Source organism: Schistocerca cancellata, chromosome 1 (genome assembly GCF_023864275.1).
Source record: "Schistocerca cancellata isolate TAMUIC-IGC-003103 chromosome 1, iqSchCanc2.1, whole genome shotgun sequence".
Taxonomy (NCBI): domain Eukaryota; kingdom Metazoa; phylum Arthropoda; class Insecta; order Orthoptera; family Acrididae; genus Schistocerca; species Schistocerca cancellata.
This window is the reverse complement of record NC_064626.1, coordinates 92,912,675-92,932,266: the sequence shown is the minus strand read 5'-3', so window position 1 is coordinate 92,932,266 and position 19,592 is coordinate 92,912,675. Positions and strand designations below refer to the sequence as shown.

Here is a 19,592-nt window from a genome sequence, read left to right as displayed (position 1 = left end):
TCTGTATACGTGCTTGTGTACGGCGTATACCTGGTGAGGTGCCTTTCCAAAGTGCATTCGTCCACGACATCCAGACCCCACACCAGGGTTCAGTTACAACAAAATCACGTGTCGCTTCGTCATGTCCCACACATGTTCAATTAAAGAGAGATCTGATGGTCTTACCGGCCTGGGGAGTTGTTATGCACCACGAACAGCATGTTGCACTGCAGTACCCGTATTGCCCTCAGCAAAGAGCGCATCACCTTCCTGTCAAAGAAATGGTAGTCTGTCCAGGATAGCGGGAATTGCTTGCTTTACTCTGCAGAAATGCCAAAACTGTGACTCCGAGTTGTAATTGGAGCCGATTGTGGGGCCTGTGTGTCGTGAGCGAATGCACTCTGGAACAGACAGCTCGCCAGGCATACGTCCATCACTCCCACATCGACAGTATCTATCCACATCACGGATTACCTTTGCACTCTCCAGTCAACTACACTCCTGGAAATGGAAAAAAGAACACATTGACACCGGTGTGTCAGACCCACCATACTTGCTCCGGACACTGCGAGAGGGCTGTACAAGCAATGATCACACGCACGGCACAGCGGACACACCAGGAACCGCGGTGTTGGCCGTCGAATGGCGCCAGCTGCGCAGCATTTGTGCACCTCCGCCGTCAGTGTCAGCCAGTTTGCCGTGGCATACGGAGCTCCATCGCAGTCTTTAACACTGGTAGCATGCCGCGACAGCGTGGACGTGAACCGTATGTGCAGTTGACGGACTTTGAGCGAAGGCGTATAGTGGGCATACGGGAGGCCGGGTGGACGTACCGCCGAATTGCTCAACACGTGGGGCGTGAGGTCTCCACAGTACATCGATGTTGTCGCCAGTGGTCGGCGGAAGGTGCACGTGCCCGTCGACCTGGGACCGGACCGCAGCGACGCACGGATGCACGCCAAGACCGTAGGATCCTACGCAGTGCCGTAGGGGACCGCACCGCCACTTCCCAGCAAATTAGGGACACTGTTGCTCCTGCGGTATCGGCGAGGACCATTCGCAACCGTCTCCATGAAGCTGGGCTACGGTCCCGCACACCGTTAGGCCGTCTTCCACTCACGCCCCAACATCGTGCAGCCCGCCTCCAGTGGTGTCGCGACAGGCGTGAATGGAGGGACGAATGGAGACGTGTCGTCTTCAGCGATGAGGGTCGCTTCTGCCTTGGTGCCAATGATGCTCGTATGCGTGTTTGGCGCCGTGCAGGTGAGCGCCACAATCAGGACTGCATACGACCGAGGCACACAGGGCCAACACCCGGCATCATGGTGTGGGGAGCGATCTCCTACACTGGCCGTACACCACTGGTGATCGTCGAGGGGACACTGAATAGTGCACGGTACATCCAAACCGTCATCGAACCCATCGTTCTACCATTCCTAGACCGGCAAGGGAACTTGCTGTTCCAACAGGACAATGCACGTCCGCATGTATCCCGTGCCACCCAACGTGCTCTAGAAGGTGTAAGTCAACTACCCTGGCCAGCAAGACCTCCGGATCTGTCCCCCATTGAGCATGTTTGGGACTGGATGAAGCGTCGTCTCACGCGGTCTGCACGTCCAGCACGAACGCTGGTCTAACTGAGGCGCCAGGTGGAAATGGCATGGCAAGCCGTTCCACAGGACTACATCCAGCATCTCTACGATCGTCTCCATGGGAGAATAGCAGCCTGCATTGCTGCGAAAGGTGGATATACACTGTACTAGTGCCGACATTGTGCATGCTCTGTTGCCTGTATCTATGTGCCTGTGGTTCTGTCAGTGTGATCATGTGATGTATTTGACCCCAGGAATGTGTCAATAAAGTTTCCCCTTCCTGGGACAATGAATTCACGGTGTTCTTATTTCAATTTCCAGGAGTGTATTTCATGACACCAGAGTGGCCATAATTGGCGGTTTTGTGGCGTCGGTCATAGCCTGGCCAGGGGCATATGTGCTCACAACTCTGATGCAAGAAAATGGTTCCCAATGGTACCTGATGCCACAGCAGGTCTAACATGTGCCTGGATTTCGTCCCCGGGTGATGTTCAGTCGGTCACCGCAGCTCGCATAATGTGTCGATCTTCACATGTGTCAATACTCCGAGGACATCCACAACCCAGTGTACAGGTGTGTGAATGTCCCACAAACCACTGTTGAAAGCAGCAACACACCACCGATATACTGGGCCCAACATGTTCAACAATCCGCCGATATGTCCATCCATTTACCTACAGGGTTCAGTGGGAGCATGTACTCGTCACTGGGGCATGGTTATACCGTAAAACGAATGCTGAGTGAACACGGTTCACAGCACAGTCACATCTACAGAGTCCAGGTAGAGAGTACACAGACAGGCCTCCTGAGCTCCATCTGACAGCCTGTGAGGTGACTGTGACAAACGGACCACTAACGTCACAACCCCATATATGCGCATATTATACCGTTGCGCCTCTGAACACATTCCTCCTGAGCTCCATCTGACAGCCTGTGAGGTGACTGTGACAAACGGAACACTAACATCACAACCCCATATATGCGCATATTATACCATTGCGCCTCTGAACACAATCCTCCTGAGCTCCATCTGACAGCCTGTGAGGTGACTGTGACAAACGGACCACTAACATCACAACCCCATATATGCGCATATTATACCGTTGCGCCTCTGAACACAATCCTCCTGAGCTCCATCTGACAGCCTGTGAGGTGACTGTAACAAACAGACAACTAACGTCACAACCCCATATATGCGCACATTATACCGTTGCGCCTCTGAACACATTCCTCCTGAGCTCCATCTGACAGCCTGTGAGGTGACTGTGACAAACGGACCACTAACATCACAACCCCATATATGCGCATATTATACCGTTGCGCCTCTGAACACAATCCTCCTGAGCTCCATCTGACAGCCTGTGAGGTGACTGTGACAAACGGACCACTAACATCACAACTCCATATATGCGCATATTATACCGTTGCGCCTCTGAACACAATCCTCCTGAGCTCCATCTGACAGCCTGTGAGGTGACTGTGACAAACGGAACACTAACATCACAACCCCATATATGCGCATATTGTACCATTGCGCCTCTGAACACAATCCTCCTGAGCTCCATCTGACAGCCTGTGAGGTGACTGTGACAAACGGACCACTAACATCACAACCCCATATATGCGCATATTATACCGTTGCGCCTCTGAACACAATCCTCCTGAGCTCCATCTGACAGCCTGTGAGGTGACTGTGACAAACGGACCACTAACATCACAACCCCATATATGCGCATATTATACCGTTGCGCCTCTGAACACAACCCTCCTGAGCTCCATCTGACAGCCTGTTAGGTGACTGTGACAAACGGTCCACTAACATCACAACCCCATATATGCGCATATTATACCGTTGCGCCTCTGAACACAATCCTCCTGAGCTCCATCTGACAGCCTGTGAGGTGACTGTGACAAACGGACCACTAACATCACAACCCCATATATGCGCATATTATACCATTGCGCCTCTGAACACAATCCTCCTGAGCTCCATCTGACAGCCTGTGAGGTGACTGTGACAAACGGACCACTAACATCACAACCCCACATATGCGCATTTATACCGTTGCGCCTCTGAACACAATCCGTGAGGATGTTGCATTTATTTTTCGGTAGGCTACTGATCCTGGCAATGACACGAAGTGTAAATAACCAGTTACTGTTTCACTTTCTTTGGAAATAAAAGCTCTTAGCGAGAGTTTCGTTCAATCTTCTGGTGATCAACAAGTTATACCAATTCCTCTTTTGGTGTTTCCAGAAAGATCACATATTTGTATTGCTGAGCAGAAAACAGCAATCTTTTCGTTAGTGGGCAGACTCAGTCTCAGCTTTTCAAGGAAAATATAAACTCATGATGAGAAGTACCTATACAAATAGCTCATCGCGTCAGTTCGGTAACCAAAATTAGATAGTGTTGTGATTCATGGAACGAAAGTAAGCAACTCGTTGCTGATATCCATTCCACCACATTTCCAGTTCTTGACATGATGTCTTAATCTCGGAGGTAATTGTCGTTTATATCATCACTAGTAATGTCATGATTAGTTTATCACTGTTTACTCAAGTAATCAGCCAGACAATTGTATCTGGTTAGATCTTAGTTAATTTTTTCTCAATCCTCATTACTCTTTTTAGTATTTAATTCCTTTGTTGCTTTAGTAAACCTGCAAAGTGTGTGTGAGTATATGTACGTTTGTCCTTTAGGAACTGCTTTTCTAAAGGATGTAGATGTAATTAACTGTTTACTACATTCATAAAACAATCATCTCATGACACTTCACTTTGACAACTAGACACCCTACAATCAGATAGACTCCAAAATTTCGTCATAATAATTAATTCTGTGTACGTTCTGTACAAACCACTTGTTTTGCGACGCTTCGTTGAAGTTGCTACGTATTTTGTCCTTACAAAGACATACAGTTTGATGCTGTTATTCCACAGTCTATAGAATCTTTGGTTTGTGGTTTAAAGGAGGAAGGAAGATTGGGTGTAGCGGACCATCCACACCGAGGTCATTAGAGACGCAGCACCAGCTGGGATTGAGTGAAGGATGGGGAAGGAAATTGTCCGTGCCCTTTCAAAGGAACCACCTCAGCATTTGCCTCGAGCGGTTTAGGGAAATCACGAAAACCTAAACCTGTATGCACGGACACTGGTTTGAATCGACGTCCTCCAGAATGCATGTGCTACCCATTGCGGCACCTCACTCGATTGGTTTGTGGTTTGTTTTAATAAAAAGAAAATATTACTTTTCAAATGGTTTATTTACATGCAGCGCAAAATAAATACAGACAGAGATGAGATGGTGCTATGGTGATGGGCTGTCTACCAGGCGTAAGACAGAGCAGGGGCGCTGTAGGACAGGTGGGCGACGGCGGGGGCGGCGGAGTAGGCCACTCCCAGCAGACCGTGGGCGGCGACGGCGGGGGCGGCGTAGGCGGCGGCGGGCGCATAGGCGGCGCGGGCGTAGCCGTAGGCGGGGGCGGCGTAGGCGGCACGGGCGTAGCCGTAGGCGGGGGCGGCCAGGGCGTCGTTGCTCACGCGCACGTCAGACTTGGTGACGCTGGAGTAGGGGGTGTCGATGGTCTTGGAGTAGGTGGACACCTGTCCCAGGTTGCCGTAGCTCCTCAGGATGTTGGAGTGCTGGGAGGTGATGGCCGCGGGGGCGACGGCGTGCGCGCCGTAGGCGGCGTAGGCGGGGGCGCCGTAGGCCACGGCGGGGGCGGCGTAGCCTCCCAGGTAGCCGGCGTTGGCGACGGCCAGGACGGTGGCGAGAACCAGGAACTGTAAACAAAAGGGACGGCGTTCTTGGTAAAGTTGTACGAGGCAAAATCTTCAGTCAGTTCAATAACAAATAGTTACAAAACTAATAAGACCCAAAATTTTAATGGCAGGAAGTGAACATTCTAGACATCGTTTCATAGTTTAGAATTGATTAGAAGGCAGTTGTCGTAAATAAGAGAGAGAAAATGAGGGTGTGACAGTAAATATCTCTCGAACTCCTTACCATATTTACCCTAAAGGGAGACTTGGCTGCCAAAGCTCTCCCCATCTTTTTCAGCCAGCAAAGCTGGTGAGATAGGTGGAGTGGGTTTGCAGTTAAAGTATTTCTATTAGAACCATGGGGAACCTCCCGAAACCTTGATCAGAACCGTGGAGGGTGGATAAGTTGCTGGAAATATTTTTTGTTCAACTCTGGGACAATATCTGCCATGCAAAAGATGTAATTGTATGTGGAAATGTAGTTGTTTGTGTATGCGTCGACTTTATTCTGTACACACTCGAAGTCGATGACCTATTTGGAGTGAAATGAAATGATCATATGGCATTACTGACAGTCTGAGGTTGTTCGGCCGCCTGTTGCAAGTCTTTCTATTTGACCCCACATTGGCGGCTTGCAAATGACACTCCTTATCTGTAATTCCACCTGAGTGACTGACGTACATTTGTTTTCGTAGGAGGAGTTGAACTGAATACAAGACTGGACTCATATTCAAGGAGGGGCATACTACAAATTCCAATCCAGTCACCCAGGTTTATCAGTCACCCTAAGTCTCTTAACCTTCTAATTCTTTATTTTTCCATTTTCCCTAACACTCTGCTTCTAAAACCTTCGTCGTTAGTGACACCTAAAGCTCTGTTCCTATATTTGTTTTCAAATAAGAAATCAAAGCGGTGCGGATATGTAGAAACAAATGATCAATGTTCTAGTGTGGTTAGTTAAATGGACAACCTACACTTCCTGTGAATGGAACATTATAATATTAGGAGCGACATTTATTCCAAAAATATTCGAATGTGTGTGAAATCTTATAAGATTTACCAGTCGCTAAGCTTACACACTACTTAACCTAAATTATCCTAAGGACAAACACACACACCCATGCCCGAGGGAGGACTCGAACCTCCGCCGGGACCAGCCGCACAGTCCATGACTGCAGCGCCCTAGAACGCTCGGCTAATCCCGCGCGGCGACATTTATTCATGAACACAGCTTCGCTTTGGAAATAAATTAAACAGGAAGCTGAGCTGTATCGTATAGGAAAGAATGCTTTCAAACCACAGATGGTCCTTGCTGTCAATATATTACTGACGGAAAAGTAGATTAGTAGCGAAGACTGCAGCGGTGTACTGTAGGCTATGTCCTCTACGTGGTGATGTATCTTACGTTTTAACTACCTCCAGCCTGTGAACCAGTGCCATGAATCAATGATATGGAATCTAAACGAACGATAAGCTCACTGTTTTTCGCACTTCAGGAAATTCTATTTCATTTGTGAGATTGTTCAAGTGCATTTGCAAAATGAGGAGAAATGAACAACAGAGTGAGCTTAGAACTATGTAACAATGTTGTCACTCTCTGCTTGTAAACTCTTTATAGTATTTAATTGCTTGCTTGCTTTAGAAAGCCTGCAAATGTGTGCCTGAATATCTGTACGTTTGTCCTTTAGGAACTCCTTTTCTAGACGATTTAGATGTAGTAAACTGTTTAACACATTCAGAAACACTCATCTCATGACACTTCACTTTGACAACTAGACACCCTATAATTAGGTACGTCATAATAATTACAGCTACTTTGTTCCTTTTTTACACAAAGACAACGTATTTTCCCAGTAGTCGCCTAAGTGTAGTGCACGTATTCTTCTGCAATTACAGCAAGGTGATTTTCCAGCTTCGGTTCAGATATGGTCCTCAGGAACATCAAACTACATGGCAAGATTTTTCATTACTGTTTTCCCCAAACGTTAACACTTGATATAGCTTCAGCAGCAGATTGTCTTTTGCTGCGAGAATGGTTCCGCAGTTGGCTATGCAGAAGGTGTACGAATGAGGAGGTAATAAGAAGAACGGAAGAAAATTAGCAGACTATGGACTACAGTAACGAAGAAGGTATGAACTTCTTCTTCCCTCGTTCCTACAGAACGTTATAAATTGTTTTGTGCTGAATCTGAAAATTTTGTAATATTTTATGTAGACTCGTCTTTTCCCATAAAACCGTATGGTTTGTGAGAAAGAGGAAGAGGTTGTAGAAGCCCTTAAAATGAGCACCAAAATCTTTCCATGTTGTCTCGTGAGTATATCGAGTGATATATGTTCGTAAAAGCAACTGTGATACTCTCGAATGTTGTTAACTCCACCTGCACACTCCATAAATCGTTTTATGGGTGGGAGAGTCTCATCTGATAAACAAAGGAGAAACTAAAGAAACGATCCCATGATAGTTCGTGCCGGACTGACAATCATCTCGAAATATTCCCCGCCTAATATAATGAAAAACACACCGATCTGCTACGTTCTGCCTCTGCTTTCCTTCTTGACAAAGAGCAAGGGAAATGTGCTAGACGCTGCTAAAATAATCTAGTGTCAGTGCTGGAACAATGAATCATAGTCTTAGCAGAGGCGAACAAGTTTTCAGAGTGATTCAAAAACAATCTTGGTATCCACAACGCGAATAAATCCCTACTGTAGCGAGATGAATGTTGTATAAGTTCCTCAGATGTTCTGTGGCAATGTGATCTGAGCAGAAGATGGATCTCAGTTGGCTGACGTTCTTGTTACGAGTACAAAATGAACGAACTTTTTGATTCTGTAGCTCGTTGGTTTAGTGAGTAAGCATTAGACTACAAATCTAGAGCTCCTGCGTTAGAGACCCTCTGGGAACTGCGATCTTTGCTGATTCTTTCCGCTTCATCCACCTGTGGCAATGATTAGTTCATACGAGAAATGTCGTTAGCAGCGAAGTTCCAAGACTGCTTGTAATTGGGTTGTCCGTTTGGAGGACTGAGGAAGGGAACTGCACCTTGCCTAGTACAGCGCTGTGATGTTGAAAACAATTAACTTAGTTGCAGCATAAGTTTGAACAAAATTGTCTTTGCTTTGCGAAGTGACTGTAGTGTATTCAAGCTGTACCTGACACATAAGATTGTGAGCGGAGGACGGATAAAGGCCCTTAGTCATCATCTACGCCAGCTAAAGAAACTGTGTGTGTACAGAGCGAGGGAGATTCGTAAATATTTTCAGTACTGACGAACATTTCATGGCAATGAAGCTGCATCACAGTATAAGATATTCCAACGCTTCAGCCATTCTCGCAAATGGCCTTCATCGTGGGGACGATATACAAAGCATCTCCCTGATGATGACCGCGTGAAGTAGGGTCCGAAACGCCGGAACAGTTTACACTAGTGCTTCGTCACACTGCCAGCGCGTGTACTGCCGAGGGTGCGTGATACTCACTTTGTACATGGTGGCGTCGGCGGAGCGCTGCGTTGCTGGTCTGGACTGATGGAGAGCTGGTGGGCTGTGTGTGCCTGGAAGGCGGCCGGCCGCCGTTTTATAGGCGCTGCGCCGGTGGCCGGACAACGTTCACGCCCCCCGCACAGCGGCGGAGGCGAGCAGCCGGTGGCTGGCGCATTTCCATAGCGCGGCCAGCAGGGACCTCTGTTTTCGCAACAGCGCGGGCGCGCGCATTGTCTCAGGGGACAGCCGGGGAGGTGCGCGCATTCCGACCAACTTGTCTGCAGGTGCAACCTTGTCAAGAGCGAGGCGCAAACTTTCCGCCCGACTCGGGCAGAATTAGCTCTCTGTGCAGAATGGTCTCGGCATCTGCATCTACAGGATGTTTCACAATTCATGATACACACTTCTATAGGATGCAGAGGGGACTTAGTCGATCAAGATTTTCATAGGAACCCATGTCCGGAAACGTCATCCTACGGCTTTACAGAGGGTCTAAGTTAGAGGTGCCGGCGCCTGTGAATGTATATACATATAGTGTGATTTCGTGATGTTGTTACAAACTTTCATTGATGAAGGAGAAGGTTAAATATATCAATATATATACGTATATATATATATATATATATATATATATATATATATATATATATATATATATATATATATATATATATATACACATATATATATTGTATATATAATATATATATGTATGTATATATATGCCTCTTATAATGCCTCTTATAATGGAATAGGTGTACCAGTACTGTTGTTGCTAAGGTTGGGTGGCAGGCAACTTTCAGAGGCGGTAGTATGGACCAAAACAAGAAAAAATGTCTAGTACATGGGCTCTAAAACGCGTACCTTAAGGGCGATGAGCACTTTGTACATGTATATACAGGGTGTTTCAAAAATGACCGGTATATTTGAAACAGCAATAAAAACTAAACGAGCAGCGATAGAAATACACCGTTTGTTGCAATATGCTTGGGACAACAGTACATTTTCAGGCGGACAAACTTTCGAAATTACAGTAGTTACAATTTTCAACAACAGATGGCGCTGCAAGTGATGTGAAAGAAGACAACGCAGTCTGTGGGTGCGCCATTCCGTACGTCGTCTTTCTGCTGCAAGCGTGTGCTGTTCACAACGTGCAAGTGTGCTGTAGACAACATGGTTTATTCCTTAGAACAGAGGATTTTTCTGGTGTTGGAATTCCACCACCTAGAACACAGTGTTGTTGCAACAAGACGAAGTTTTCAACGGAGGTTTAATGTAACCAAAGGACCGAAAAGCGATACAATAAAGGATCTGTTTGAAAAATTTCAACGGACTGGGAACGTGACGGATGAACGTGCTGGAAAGGTAGGGCGACCGCGTACGGCAACCACAGAGGGCAATGCGCAGCTAGTGCAGCAGGTGATCCAACAGCGGCCTCGGGTTTCCGTTCGCCGTGTTGCAGCTGCGGTCCAAATGACGCCAACGTCCACATATCGTCTCATGCGCCAGAGTTTACACCTCTATCCGTACAAAATTCAAATGCGGCAATCCCTCAGCGCCGCTACCATTGCTGCACGAGAGACATTCGCTAACGATATAGTGCACAGGATTGATGACGGCGATATGCATGTGGGCAGCATTTGGTTTACTGACGAAGCTTATTTTTACCTGGACGGCTTCGTCAATAAACAGAATTGGCGCATATGGGCGCGAAAAGCCCCATGTTGCAGTCCCATCGTCCCTGCATCCTCAAAAAGTACTGGTCTGGGCCGCCATTTCTTCCAAAGGAATCATTGGCCCATTTTTCAGGTCCGAAACGATTACTGCATCACGCTATCTGGACATTCTTCGTGAATTTGTGGCGGTACAAACTGCCTTAGACGACACTGCGAACACCTCGTGGTTTATGCAAGATGGTGCCCGGCCACATCGCATGGCCAACGTCTTTAATTTCCTGAATGATTATTTCGATGATCGTGTGATTGCTTTGGGCTATCCGAAACATACAGGAGGCGGCGTGGATTGGCCTCCCTATTCGCCAGACATGAACCCCTGTGACTTCTTTCTGTGGGGACACTTGAAAGACCAGGTGTACCGCCAGAATCCAGAAACAATTGAACAGCTGAAGCAGTACATCTCATCTGCATGTGAAGCCATTCCGCCAGACACGTTGTCAGAGGTTTCGGGTAATTTCATTTAAAGACTACGCCATATTATTGCTACGCATGGTGGATATGTGGAAAATATCGTACTATAGAGTTTCCCAGACCGCAGCGCCATCTGTTGTTGAAAATTGTAACTACTGTAATTTCGAAAGTTTGTCTGCCTGAAAATGTACTGTTGTCCCAAGCATATTGCAACAAACGGTGTATTTCTATCGCTGCTCGTTTAGTTTTTATTGCCGTTTCAAATATACCGGTCATTTTTGAAACACCCTGTATGTACATCTACATGTACATGTATACATGTATTATATGTGTATATATATATATATATATATATATATATATATATATATATATATATATATTGTATATATAATGTATCAATATATATGTGTGTATATATATATATATAGTTAAGGCTCACCGGCCACTTGACCATATTCTTGTTCTGTGCGAATGCACAAACAGTGCCCGAACTCTTACGGGAATCGGCAACGCGCCGCGAGTAATGAGTATAATGGGCGGGGGCACTACGAATGCAGTGCGGGACAATACGTTGAGAATGTGGGTTTTCGCGGGAGGCGTGCGAAAGATAAGTCCCTGCAGTCGCACTGTCCTCTGTGTCCTCGGTGGCTCAGGTGGATAGAGCGTCTGCCATGTAAGCAGGAAATCCCGGGTTCGAGTCCCGATCAGGGCACACATTTTCATCTGTCCCCTTTGACGTATGTCAACGCCTGTAAGCAGCTAAGGATGTTCATTTCATTGTAAATGGATCAATTTGAGCTAAGGTTCCCTGTGCCCGAAACGAACGAGTCGAAAGTCCTGAGCAAAAACCATTCTGATATCTTTGACAGTGGAATACATGTACCAGATTGTGGGGCAGGCAACTTTAAGAGGTCGTAGTATGGACCAGGAGAAGAAAAAATGTTCAGTAAACATGGGCTCCAATTGCGTACTAGAGGAGCTATGAATACTTGTTCATATTCGCTAGTGTGAATCACATTTTTTGTATTGAACAGTGCTCATCGCTCTTAGGGTACGCGTTTTAGAGCCCGTGTACTAGACATTTTTTCTTGTTTTGGTCCATACTACCGCCTCTAAAAGTTGCCTGCCACACAACCTTAGCAACAACAGTACTGGTACACGTATTCCATTATAAGAGGCATCTGAATGGTTTTTGGTTATAACTTTCGACTCGTTCATTTCCGGCACAGGGACCGTTAGGTAAAGTTTATACATTTAGCCTTCTGCATCATACTTGAAAGTTTGGAACATCATCACGGAACTACCCTGTATATTCATACATTGACAGGCGCCGGCGTCTGCAACTTTGACGTTCTGTAGCGCAGTTGGATGATGTTTCTGGACGTGGCTGCCTATGTAAAGCTTGATCGACCCTCTACAAACTCTAGAAGTTCGTAACGTGAATTGTCAAATACGCTTGATACCGACATATACACTTACACCTAGGGATGGCGGTTATCACTGTAACAACCGGTTTTCTGTTATATCCTTTCTTTCAGCGTCAGTTTCACCTCAGTGTTTAAAGCACTTAAAATAACCGGTTTCCGAAATAACAGATCTTCAGTTTCTTTGCTCCTGTAATTTCCTGTAATAAACGCAGAAACCGAACAAAGACTGAAGAATTTTCACTCCCTGTGTTTTAAGATACACAGAATCAACACATTAAATTAAATAGTCAAATAAAAGATAACAGTCTGTTCGCTGCTTTTCTCGAAAAGTGACGGCTGAATATTACAAAAAATCACTAATATTTTCCTATTAATTCTAATTTTTGGAATCTATGCTCAGAAATCACGTTGTAATCGAGAACTCTGCGGCTATTTGGTTATTACGAATAGTCAGTGCTAAAAGGTCAGTTTGGGCATCTCAATTTTTCGTTTTAATTTGTCCGTCTTCAACGGCAACAAGCGGATAAAGGCATATCATGTAGACATAGATAACATATCAACTACTTTCTACAACAAACGCAAGTTTGTTGTGACTCCTCCCGTTCTTAATTTTTTAAAGCAAATACAGCATTGTGTTTCACTAGTACAGCACTTCTAAAACAGTTCCAGAATAGCTATGACGCCATTCTGTAATAGAGCTAATGTTCGACAACAGCGAGAAACTACCAAGTCTTGCACACTGCAAGTGTAAGTAGGCTGTTTATGTTTTCTTATTGGCAACGTTACGTAGCGCTCTGTACGAAAATCACTGGCTGTGGTGTGTGCAGTCTGTGGCTAGTTTGCATTGTTGTCTGCCATTGTAGTGTTGGGCAGCGGTAGCTGGATGTGAACAGCGTGTAGCGTTGCGCAGTTGGAGGTGAGCCGCCAGCAGTGGTGGATGTGGGGAGAGAGATGGCGGAGTTTTGTAATTTGTCATGAACTGCTACATATATTATGACTTGTGATGGTATTAAGGTAAATACATTGTTTGTTCTCTATTAATATCTTTCATTTGCTAACTATCTCTATCAGTAGTTAGTGCCTTCCGTAGTTTGAATCTTTTATTTAGCTGGCAGTAGTGGCGCTCGCTGTATTGCAGTAGTTCGAGTAATGAAGATTTTTGTGAGGTAAGTGATTTCTGAAAGGTGTAGTTTAATGTTACTCAGGGCCATTCTTTTGCAGGGATCTTTGATAGATTCCGTTGCGCTAAAAATATTGTGTGTCACTTTAGTGAATGTTTGAGTACGTTCAGTTTTGCTCAGCTGTTTGAAAAGCAAATAGTGTAAGAGGTTTATCAGCACAGTCGTGTATAATTGTTTCTAAGGGGACGTTTCACAAGTACACGCGCACTTCAAGCAACGACACACGGCAACAGGGGCACTATTGTCTCAGCAATGCTGCACCAGTTCCTATGTTATGTGTTTGTAGCTCGTTTCTGTCGGCATTGTTACTAAAATAGCACTGACCGCTTTTCCCATTTTCTATAATTACGCAATATTTCAAAGCAATGGAAATTTTACTATTAAAAATTACTCGTTTCTTTAAAAAAGGTTTATTTGAAAACTAAAAATTGTACCACGTACTGTGGCTAATTGATATTTCTGTTTTTTACCCGATTAGAAAACATCTGCTATAAGCGAGACAAACCAAATACCGAAAAATACTGGTTATTAAGAACTAAAATATCGAAATCTGTTTCAACCGGTCGGTTTTCCTCATCCCCACCAACATCGTTCGTCCAGAAAGTTTCCTGGCGTACAGGCGACGTCATCGTAGTAACCACGGTCGCAACTTGAGCAACTTGAAGTAATATCTGTGAACAACAGATGTACATTCGAGCACTCAGTTTTGAAACGGAAGATTCGAGTTCTGACGTCCCAGCGACAGCGATATCATTACAGACAGAGCACAAGCCGTGATTAGGGAAGGAAATCGGCCGTGCCCTTTCGTAGGAACCATCCTGCCATTTTCCTTAAGCGGAGAGTTACTAATAATCCGTCTTGATTGCAAAATGTTTATTCATATGACCGGTTTCGGTTCCTCTAGAACCATCTTCAGAACTGATATTTCGGTTACAGGAGTAACCCGTCCAAATACAGCAACTTTCACATGCTGCGTCACATTTTGCAATGAAGACGGATTATAAGCAACTTTGTAAAATCATTGATTGCGGCTATCCTGTCAGACATTGTCTGTTTCTGCAAAGCTTAAGCGGAGAGTCCACCCAAAAATTTTATTTTTTTTCTGCTTTCCTGATTTCAACCGAATTTTAAAATCGTATCTATTACGTAAAGGTGTAGCAATGCGCAACCTTTGAAGTCCAGAACTTCACTGGTTTCTGAGTTAGGAATTTCTAATATGTTGTGTAATGGTGTTTTTGAACACCTAATTTTGGTGCTCATACCTCAATTTTCACATTCCACATTTTTCAGGTACATTCACAAGACACTGTTCAATACTTCCATACATTCATTTTATGAGAAATGTTATTAATTTACTTTCAGCAGCTTTTTCCAATCTTCAAACTTAACTTTTCTTTATCGGTACATAAATGTGATAATAAAATAGACAATCTACATTTTTTATAATATCAGTGTAGATGTAAATAGCCTTAAAACTATTTCCTTCAAAAATTTCATTGAAATTTGTTAATTTTAGAGCTAAAAAAGTTGGCACTTAACTAAGAAAAACAATACCTTTTTGGCGGCGATGGTAGGGTGAGGTCGGGGGAAAGCTTTTTGGGGAGGGGGGGGGGGAGGCGACAGTTGGACCAAATGACGTTGTGCAAAATTTCATTTGCATTTTGTGTCTTGCCATTAGTGCATCTTGTCAGTCGTGTATCAGATGCAAGTCTCTGATAGCCAGGTTCTGTCTTTACCATCTTTGTAGATGTCAGTGTGCCACTGCCCGTCACGCAGCACATATTTCAAATATTTCTTAAATTTATATGAAATACAGCGAAATCGTTGGATCTAAGAACAAACACTGCAAAGATATGAAATAAACATAATTTTCTTTTTGAGATTTTGGTTTGGGTGGAGTCCTCCCTTAAGCGATTTAGGGAAACCACGGAAAACCTGAATCTTGATGGTCGGACTCGGATTTGAACTCTCGTCCAGCTGAACGCAAGTCCATCGTGCTAACCACTACACCCACTCGCTCGGTCGCTCCTGAGCAGTCGGTGGTAAGTAGTGAACACGCAACCGCAGCAACGTCTCCAAATCAAGTGTTCAAGAGAGACATCAGAATGTTCTGAAGAAGGGAAAAGTAAGTGCAAAGTTTGTCTCGCATACTTTACACTCCGAGGAAAAAAACGCGTGGACGCCTGTCAGAGCTCGATTGAACCCAAAATTGGGACAGTTCTTTTCTGGAGAAAATCGTCACAGGTGACGAGACTTGGTGTTATCGGTACTAACCTACAACAAAACGACGAAGTGCATGAAGGGTCAACGCTTTGACCTTCATTCAAGCCACTGGGATGAGGGGATATCACATTCCACTTTTGTGACCTTTTCACATGGTCTTGCAAACGTTCTGTGCGGTGTACACACTGAAGGAGACTAAGTAGAACACCTGACGCGTTAGAAACTTTTCTCCATTTTTTATTAATCAAGTCTCGAAACTCTTAGGTCTGATAGGCTACGTCATTAATATGCAAGCGTTCCCGGAGAGTAGTTAGTGTACCACTGTCGGTTCCCCTTTGCTTTGTCCTAGTTGCAAATGGTGCGCTGGAGACGTCAGTGTGAGATCGGATCTCTAATTTCCCATTCATGGTGTAAAGAAATACGCTGTGCATCGGATACTTCAATATTGATTTGTGCCCTCTAATTTCGCTAAATAAAACTTGTAGACGAGGAAATACGCGTCAGTTTAATGTGCTTGATATTTGTGCTCATATAATTACTTAGGCCTAATGTTCATTGCATATTCTTGCGTATTGGCAACAATTTCAATATTGTTTTGTGCCCTCAAATGTCGGTAAATAAAACTTGTAGACGAGGAAATATGCGTCAGTTTAATGTGCTTGATATTTGTGCTCATATAATTAGTTAGGCCTAATGTTCATTTCATATTCTTGCGTATTGACAACAATTTCAATATTGTTTTGTGCCCTCAAATGTCGGTAAACTTGCGTCCGTTTAATGTGCTTGATATTTGTGCTCATATAATTACTTAATGTTCATTGCATATTCTTGCGTATTGCCAACGAAAAGAAAATACCTGCACGAGAGATAAATGCTCTGTGGAATTTAAGCATCTCCGTGCGAACTCGATAACAAAGATATACAGACTGTATTAAGGTACGGCAAAGAGCTAATTATTCCATGTCGGACATTGGAAGAGAGATGTTCTGTGTTGGATTGAGAGGAGATTGTTGGAAGCCGGCATTAAGGCACTAATCTGTGTTTTATGGTATTGAAGAAAATAAATACATATAAAAGCACAAAAGGAGTATCAGGTGTGTAGAGTTTATAACCCTTAATCATTCCAAAACAAATATTCAGTGATTATAAAGACGAAAGTTGTTCGGAAGTGTTATGTGGTTTGATGGTGCAAACCTGTAGTTTTACACGGTTTTTAAATTCGTCGAGAATATTTCTCCGAAGACCTAAATAATTTCACGAAGTAAAGTTGGACGCCACATTCCATACACATGACACAGCGTAGCACTTGGCTGTACCGATCGATTTCCGTAGAGCGATAAATTATCTTTAGCGATTTCGGCTGGAGAAGTCCCAGCAAGGAGACTCAACGACATCTGCTGCTGCGAAACGCATATGGTATTACCGAATTCTTTAACTTACGGAGAACAGAAAGCGATATAGACTTCATAACCACCGCAAACATAGTTAAAAGGACTCAACTTAAATAAAAGGAGAAAACAGTGAAAAGGAATCGCTAAACCAAACCATAAATAAAAAATCAGTGAACAATAATACGGAATCACAGTAATAAAACGCTCATTACATAATAGAGAGAATAAAAATAAGAACTTTAAAATACCAACCAACAGAACAAAAATGCATTTGGATAACACCTGACGGAACAGAAGCATACTGTAACAATCCTACCGTAAACAACATAGACTGAAAGATGTAAGTCGTACACTCCTGCGCCAAAGGGCAGCCTATTGACCATCTCGAAGAAATAGAGATCTAAAGATTCTAAAAAACACAACCCTGCAGAACTGCCGAATGAACAAAACGATTTTATCGTGAATATCTGTTTTTCACTGTATGACAGGTTGCTGTACTTCTAACGTGTCCTGATGTTCTAACTTTGTCCATATGCCTCATATCCGTGGCCACGCGCCCCTTCGTTTACTTGGCTCTGTTTTCCCGTTGTGCCAGTGGCTTTTTCGTATTTTGAGACGCTGCTTTTGATCAACTTCTTTGTGAACTACGTACATTGCTGACATTTATTTGAGAACTACCATTTGTGAGTTTATCTAACAACTTACTGTAGATCAATATTTAAACTCTCACTGTTTTTTTTAAACTATATTTTTACTTATCCTATTTTGGCTCATCTAGAATTTTAGACACTGTATCTCTGACTCTGCACACGCCACCATGCTGCCAAGCAGCCCCAGTTGTTCGTGCTGCTGCAGGACTCAACAGTGTGCTAACGACTGCACTACATCACGGGACATAAGAGTTAATTACAATTTTACGATAGTCTTACACTACGTGAAGATGCCAAACATGGCGATAAATTCTATTTGCCTCTTTTATTAATTTCAATGAGAGACGTGTGTTGTTTAACGGATGCTTCTCAGGTGATGTGAGTCACCGCTACCACTTACACTGAGGTGACAAAAGTCATGGTATACATCTTAATATCGTGTCGGACCACCTTTTGCCGGGCGTATTGCAACAACTCGAGTTGGCACGGAAGTCCCCTGCAGAAATATTGAGCCATGCTGCCTCTATGCCGTACATAATTCCGAAAGTGATTCCGGTGTGGGATTCTGTGCACGAACTAAGCCTCTCGAATACGTCCCATGCATGTTCGATGGTATGTTTGTCGGGCGATCTATATTGGCCAGACCATTCGGTCAAATTGTCGAGAATGTTCTTCAAACCAATCGCGAAAAGTTGTGGTTACCCATAAAAATCCCATCGTTGTTTGGCAACATGAAGTCCTTGAATGGCTGTCAATGGTCTGCAAGTAGTCAATGATTGTTCTCACTCCACGTAAACACAGCATTGTGGAGCCACCACTGGCTTTCACAGTGCCTTGTTGACAACTAGCGCCCATGGTTTCACGAGGACCGCACCACACTCGAACCCTACCATCAGCTATTACCAACTGAAATCGGGGTTCGTCTGTCCATGACAAGTTTTTCAGTCGCCCGTGGTCCAACCGATATGGTCACTGATTTGTTGGCAAATGTGCCAACACCTTGTAGATAGAGGAGGACGAAATGCACGCTATAATCTAACGCAAACGGGCGTGAGGTCTGGAACAGGATACGTAATGAATGCTATAAAGAAAAGTACGTAGCTGCTGGAATACTTAACTTTTAATCCATCATTTGTATACAGCATTCTTGATGATACAAGTGAGACTCTCTCTAGAAATGGTTAATGGGGCCTTGCTAGGTCGTAGCCATGGACTTAGCTGAAGGCTATTCTAACTGTCTCTCGGCAAATGAGAGAAAGGCTTCTTCAATGTAGTCGCTAGCAAAGTCGTCGTACAACTGGGGCGAGTGCTAGTACGTCTCTCTAGACCTGCCGTGTGGTGGCGCTCGGTCTGCAATTACTGACAGTGGCGACACGCGGGTCGGACATGTACTAATGGACCGCGGCCGATTTAAAGCTACCACCTAGCAAGTGTGGTGTCTGGCGGTGACACCACAGTCACCAGCCCAGGAGAGGCGCTGCAGGCGATATCGTGCTGTTCTCAGAGGCACTAGCGTCGGTCGTCTGCCACCGTAGTCCATTAGCGCCAAATTTTGCCGCACTGTCCTAACGGATACGTTAGTCACAGGTCCTACACTGATTTCTGCGGTTCTTTCACGCAGTGTTGCGGGTCTGTTAGCACTGACAAGTCCACGCAAACACCAACGCGCTGTTCTCCATCGTTATGTGAAGGTTGTCGGCCACTGCGTTGTCCATGGTGAGAGGTAATGCCTGAAGTCTGGTAGTCTCGGCCCG

The 19,592-nt window shown here is 44.6% G+C and overlaps 1 protein-coding gene across 1 annotated transcript; it reads right to left on the bottom strand.

Annotated features, from left to right (window-relative positions):
• Window positions 1–4,872: 4,872 nt before the first annotated feature.
• LOC126166185 (cuticle protein 67-like) lies at window positions 4,873–8,871 on the bottom strand. Its single transcript, XM_049920382.1, has 2 exons — window positions 8,814–8,871; window positions 4,873–5,357 (listed from the first exon to the last, which is right to left on the bottom strand). The coding sequence occupies exons 1-2, from the start codon at window positions 8,820–8,822 to the stop codon at window positions 4,899–4,901; spliced, it is 468 nt and encodes a 155-aa protein (XP_049776339.1). The 5' UTR covers window positions 8,823–8,871; the 3' UTR covers window positions 4,873–4,898.
• Window positions 8,872–19,592: the final 10,721 nt, after the last annotated feature.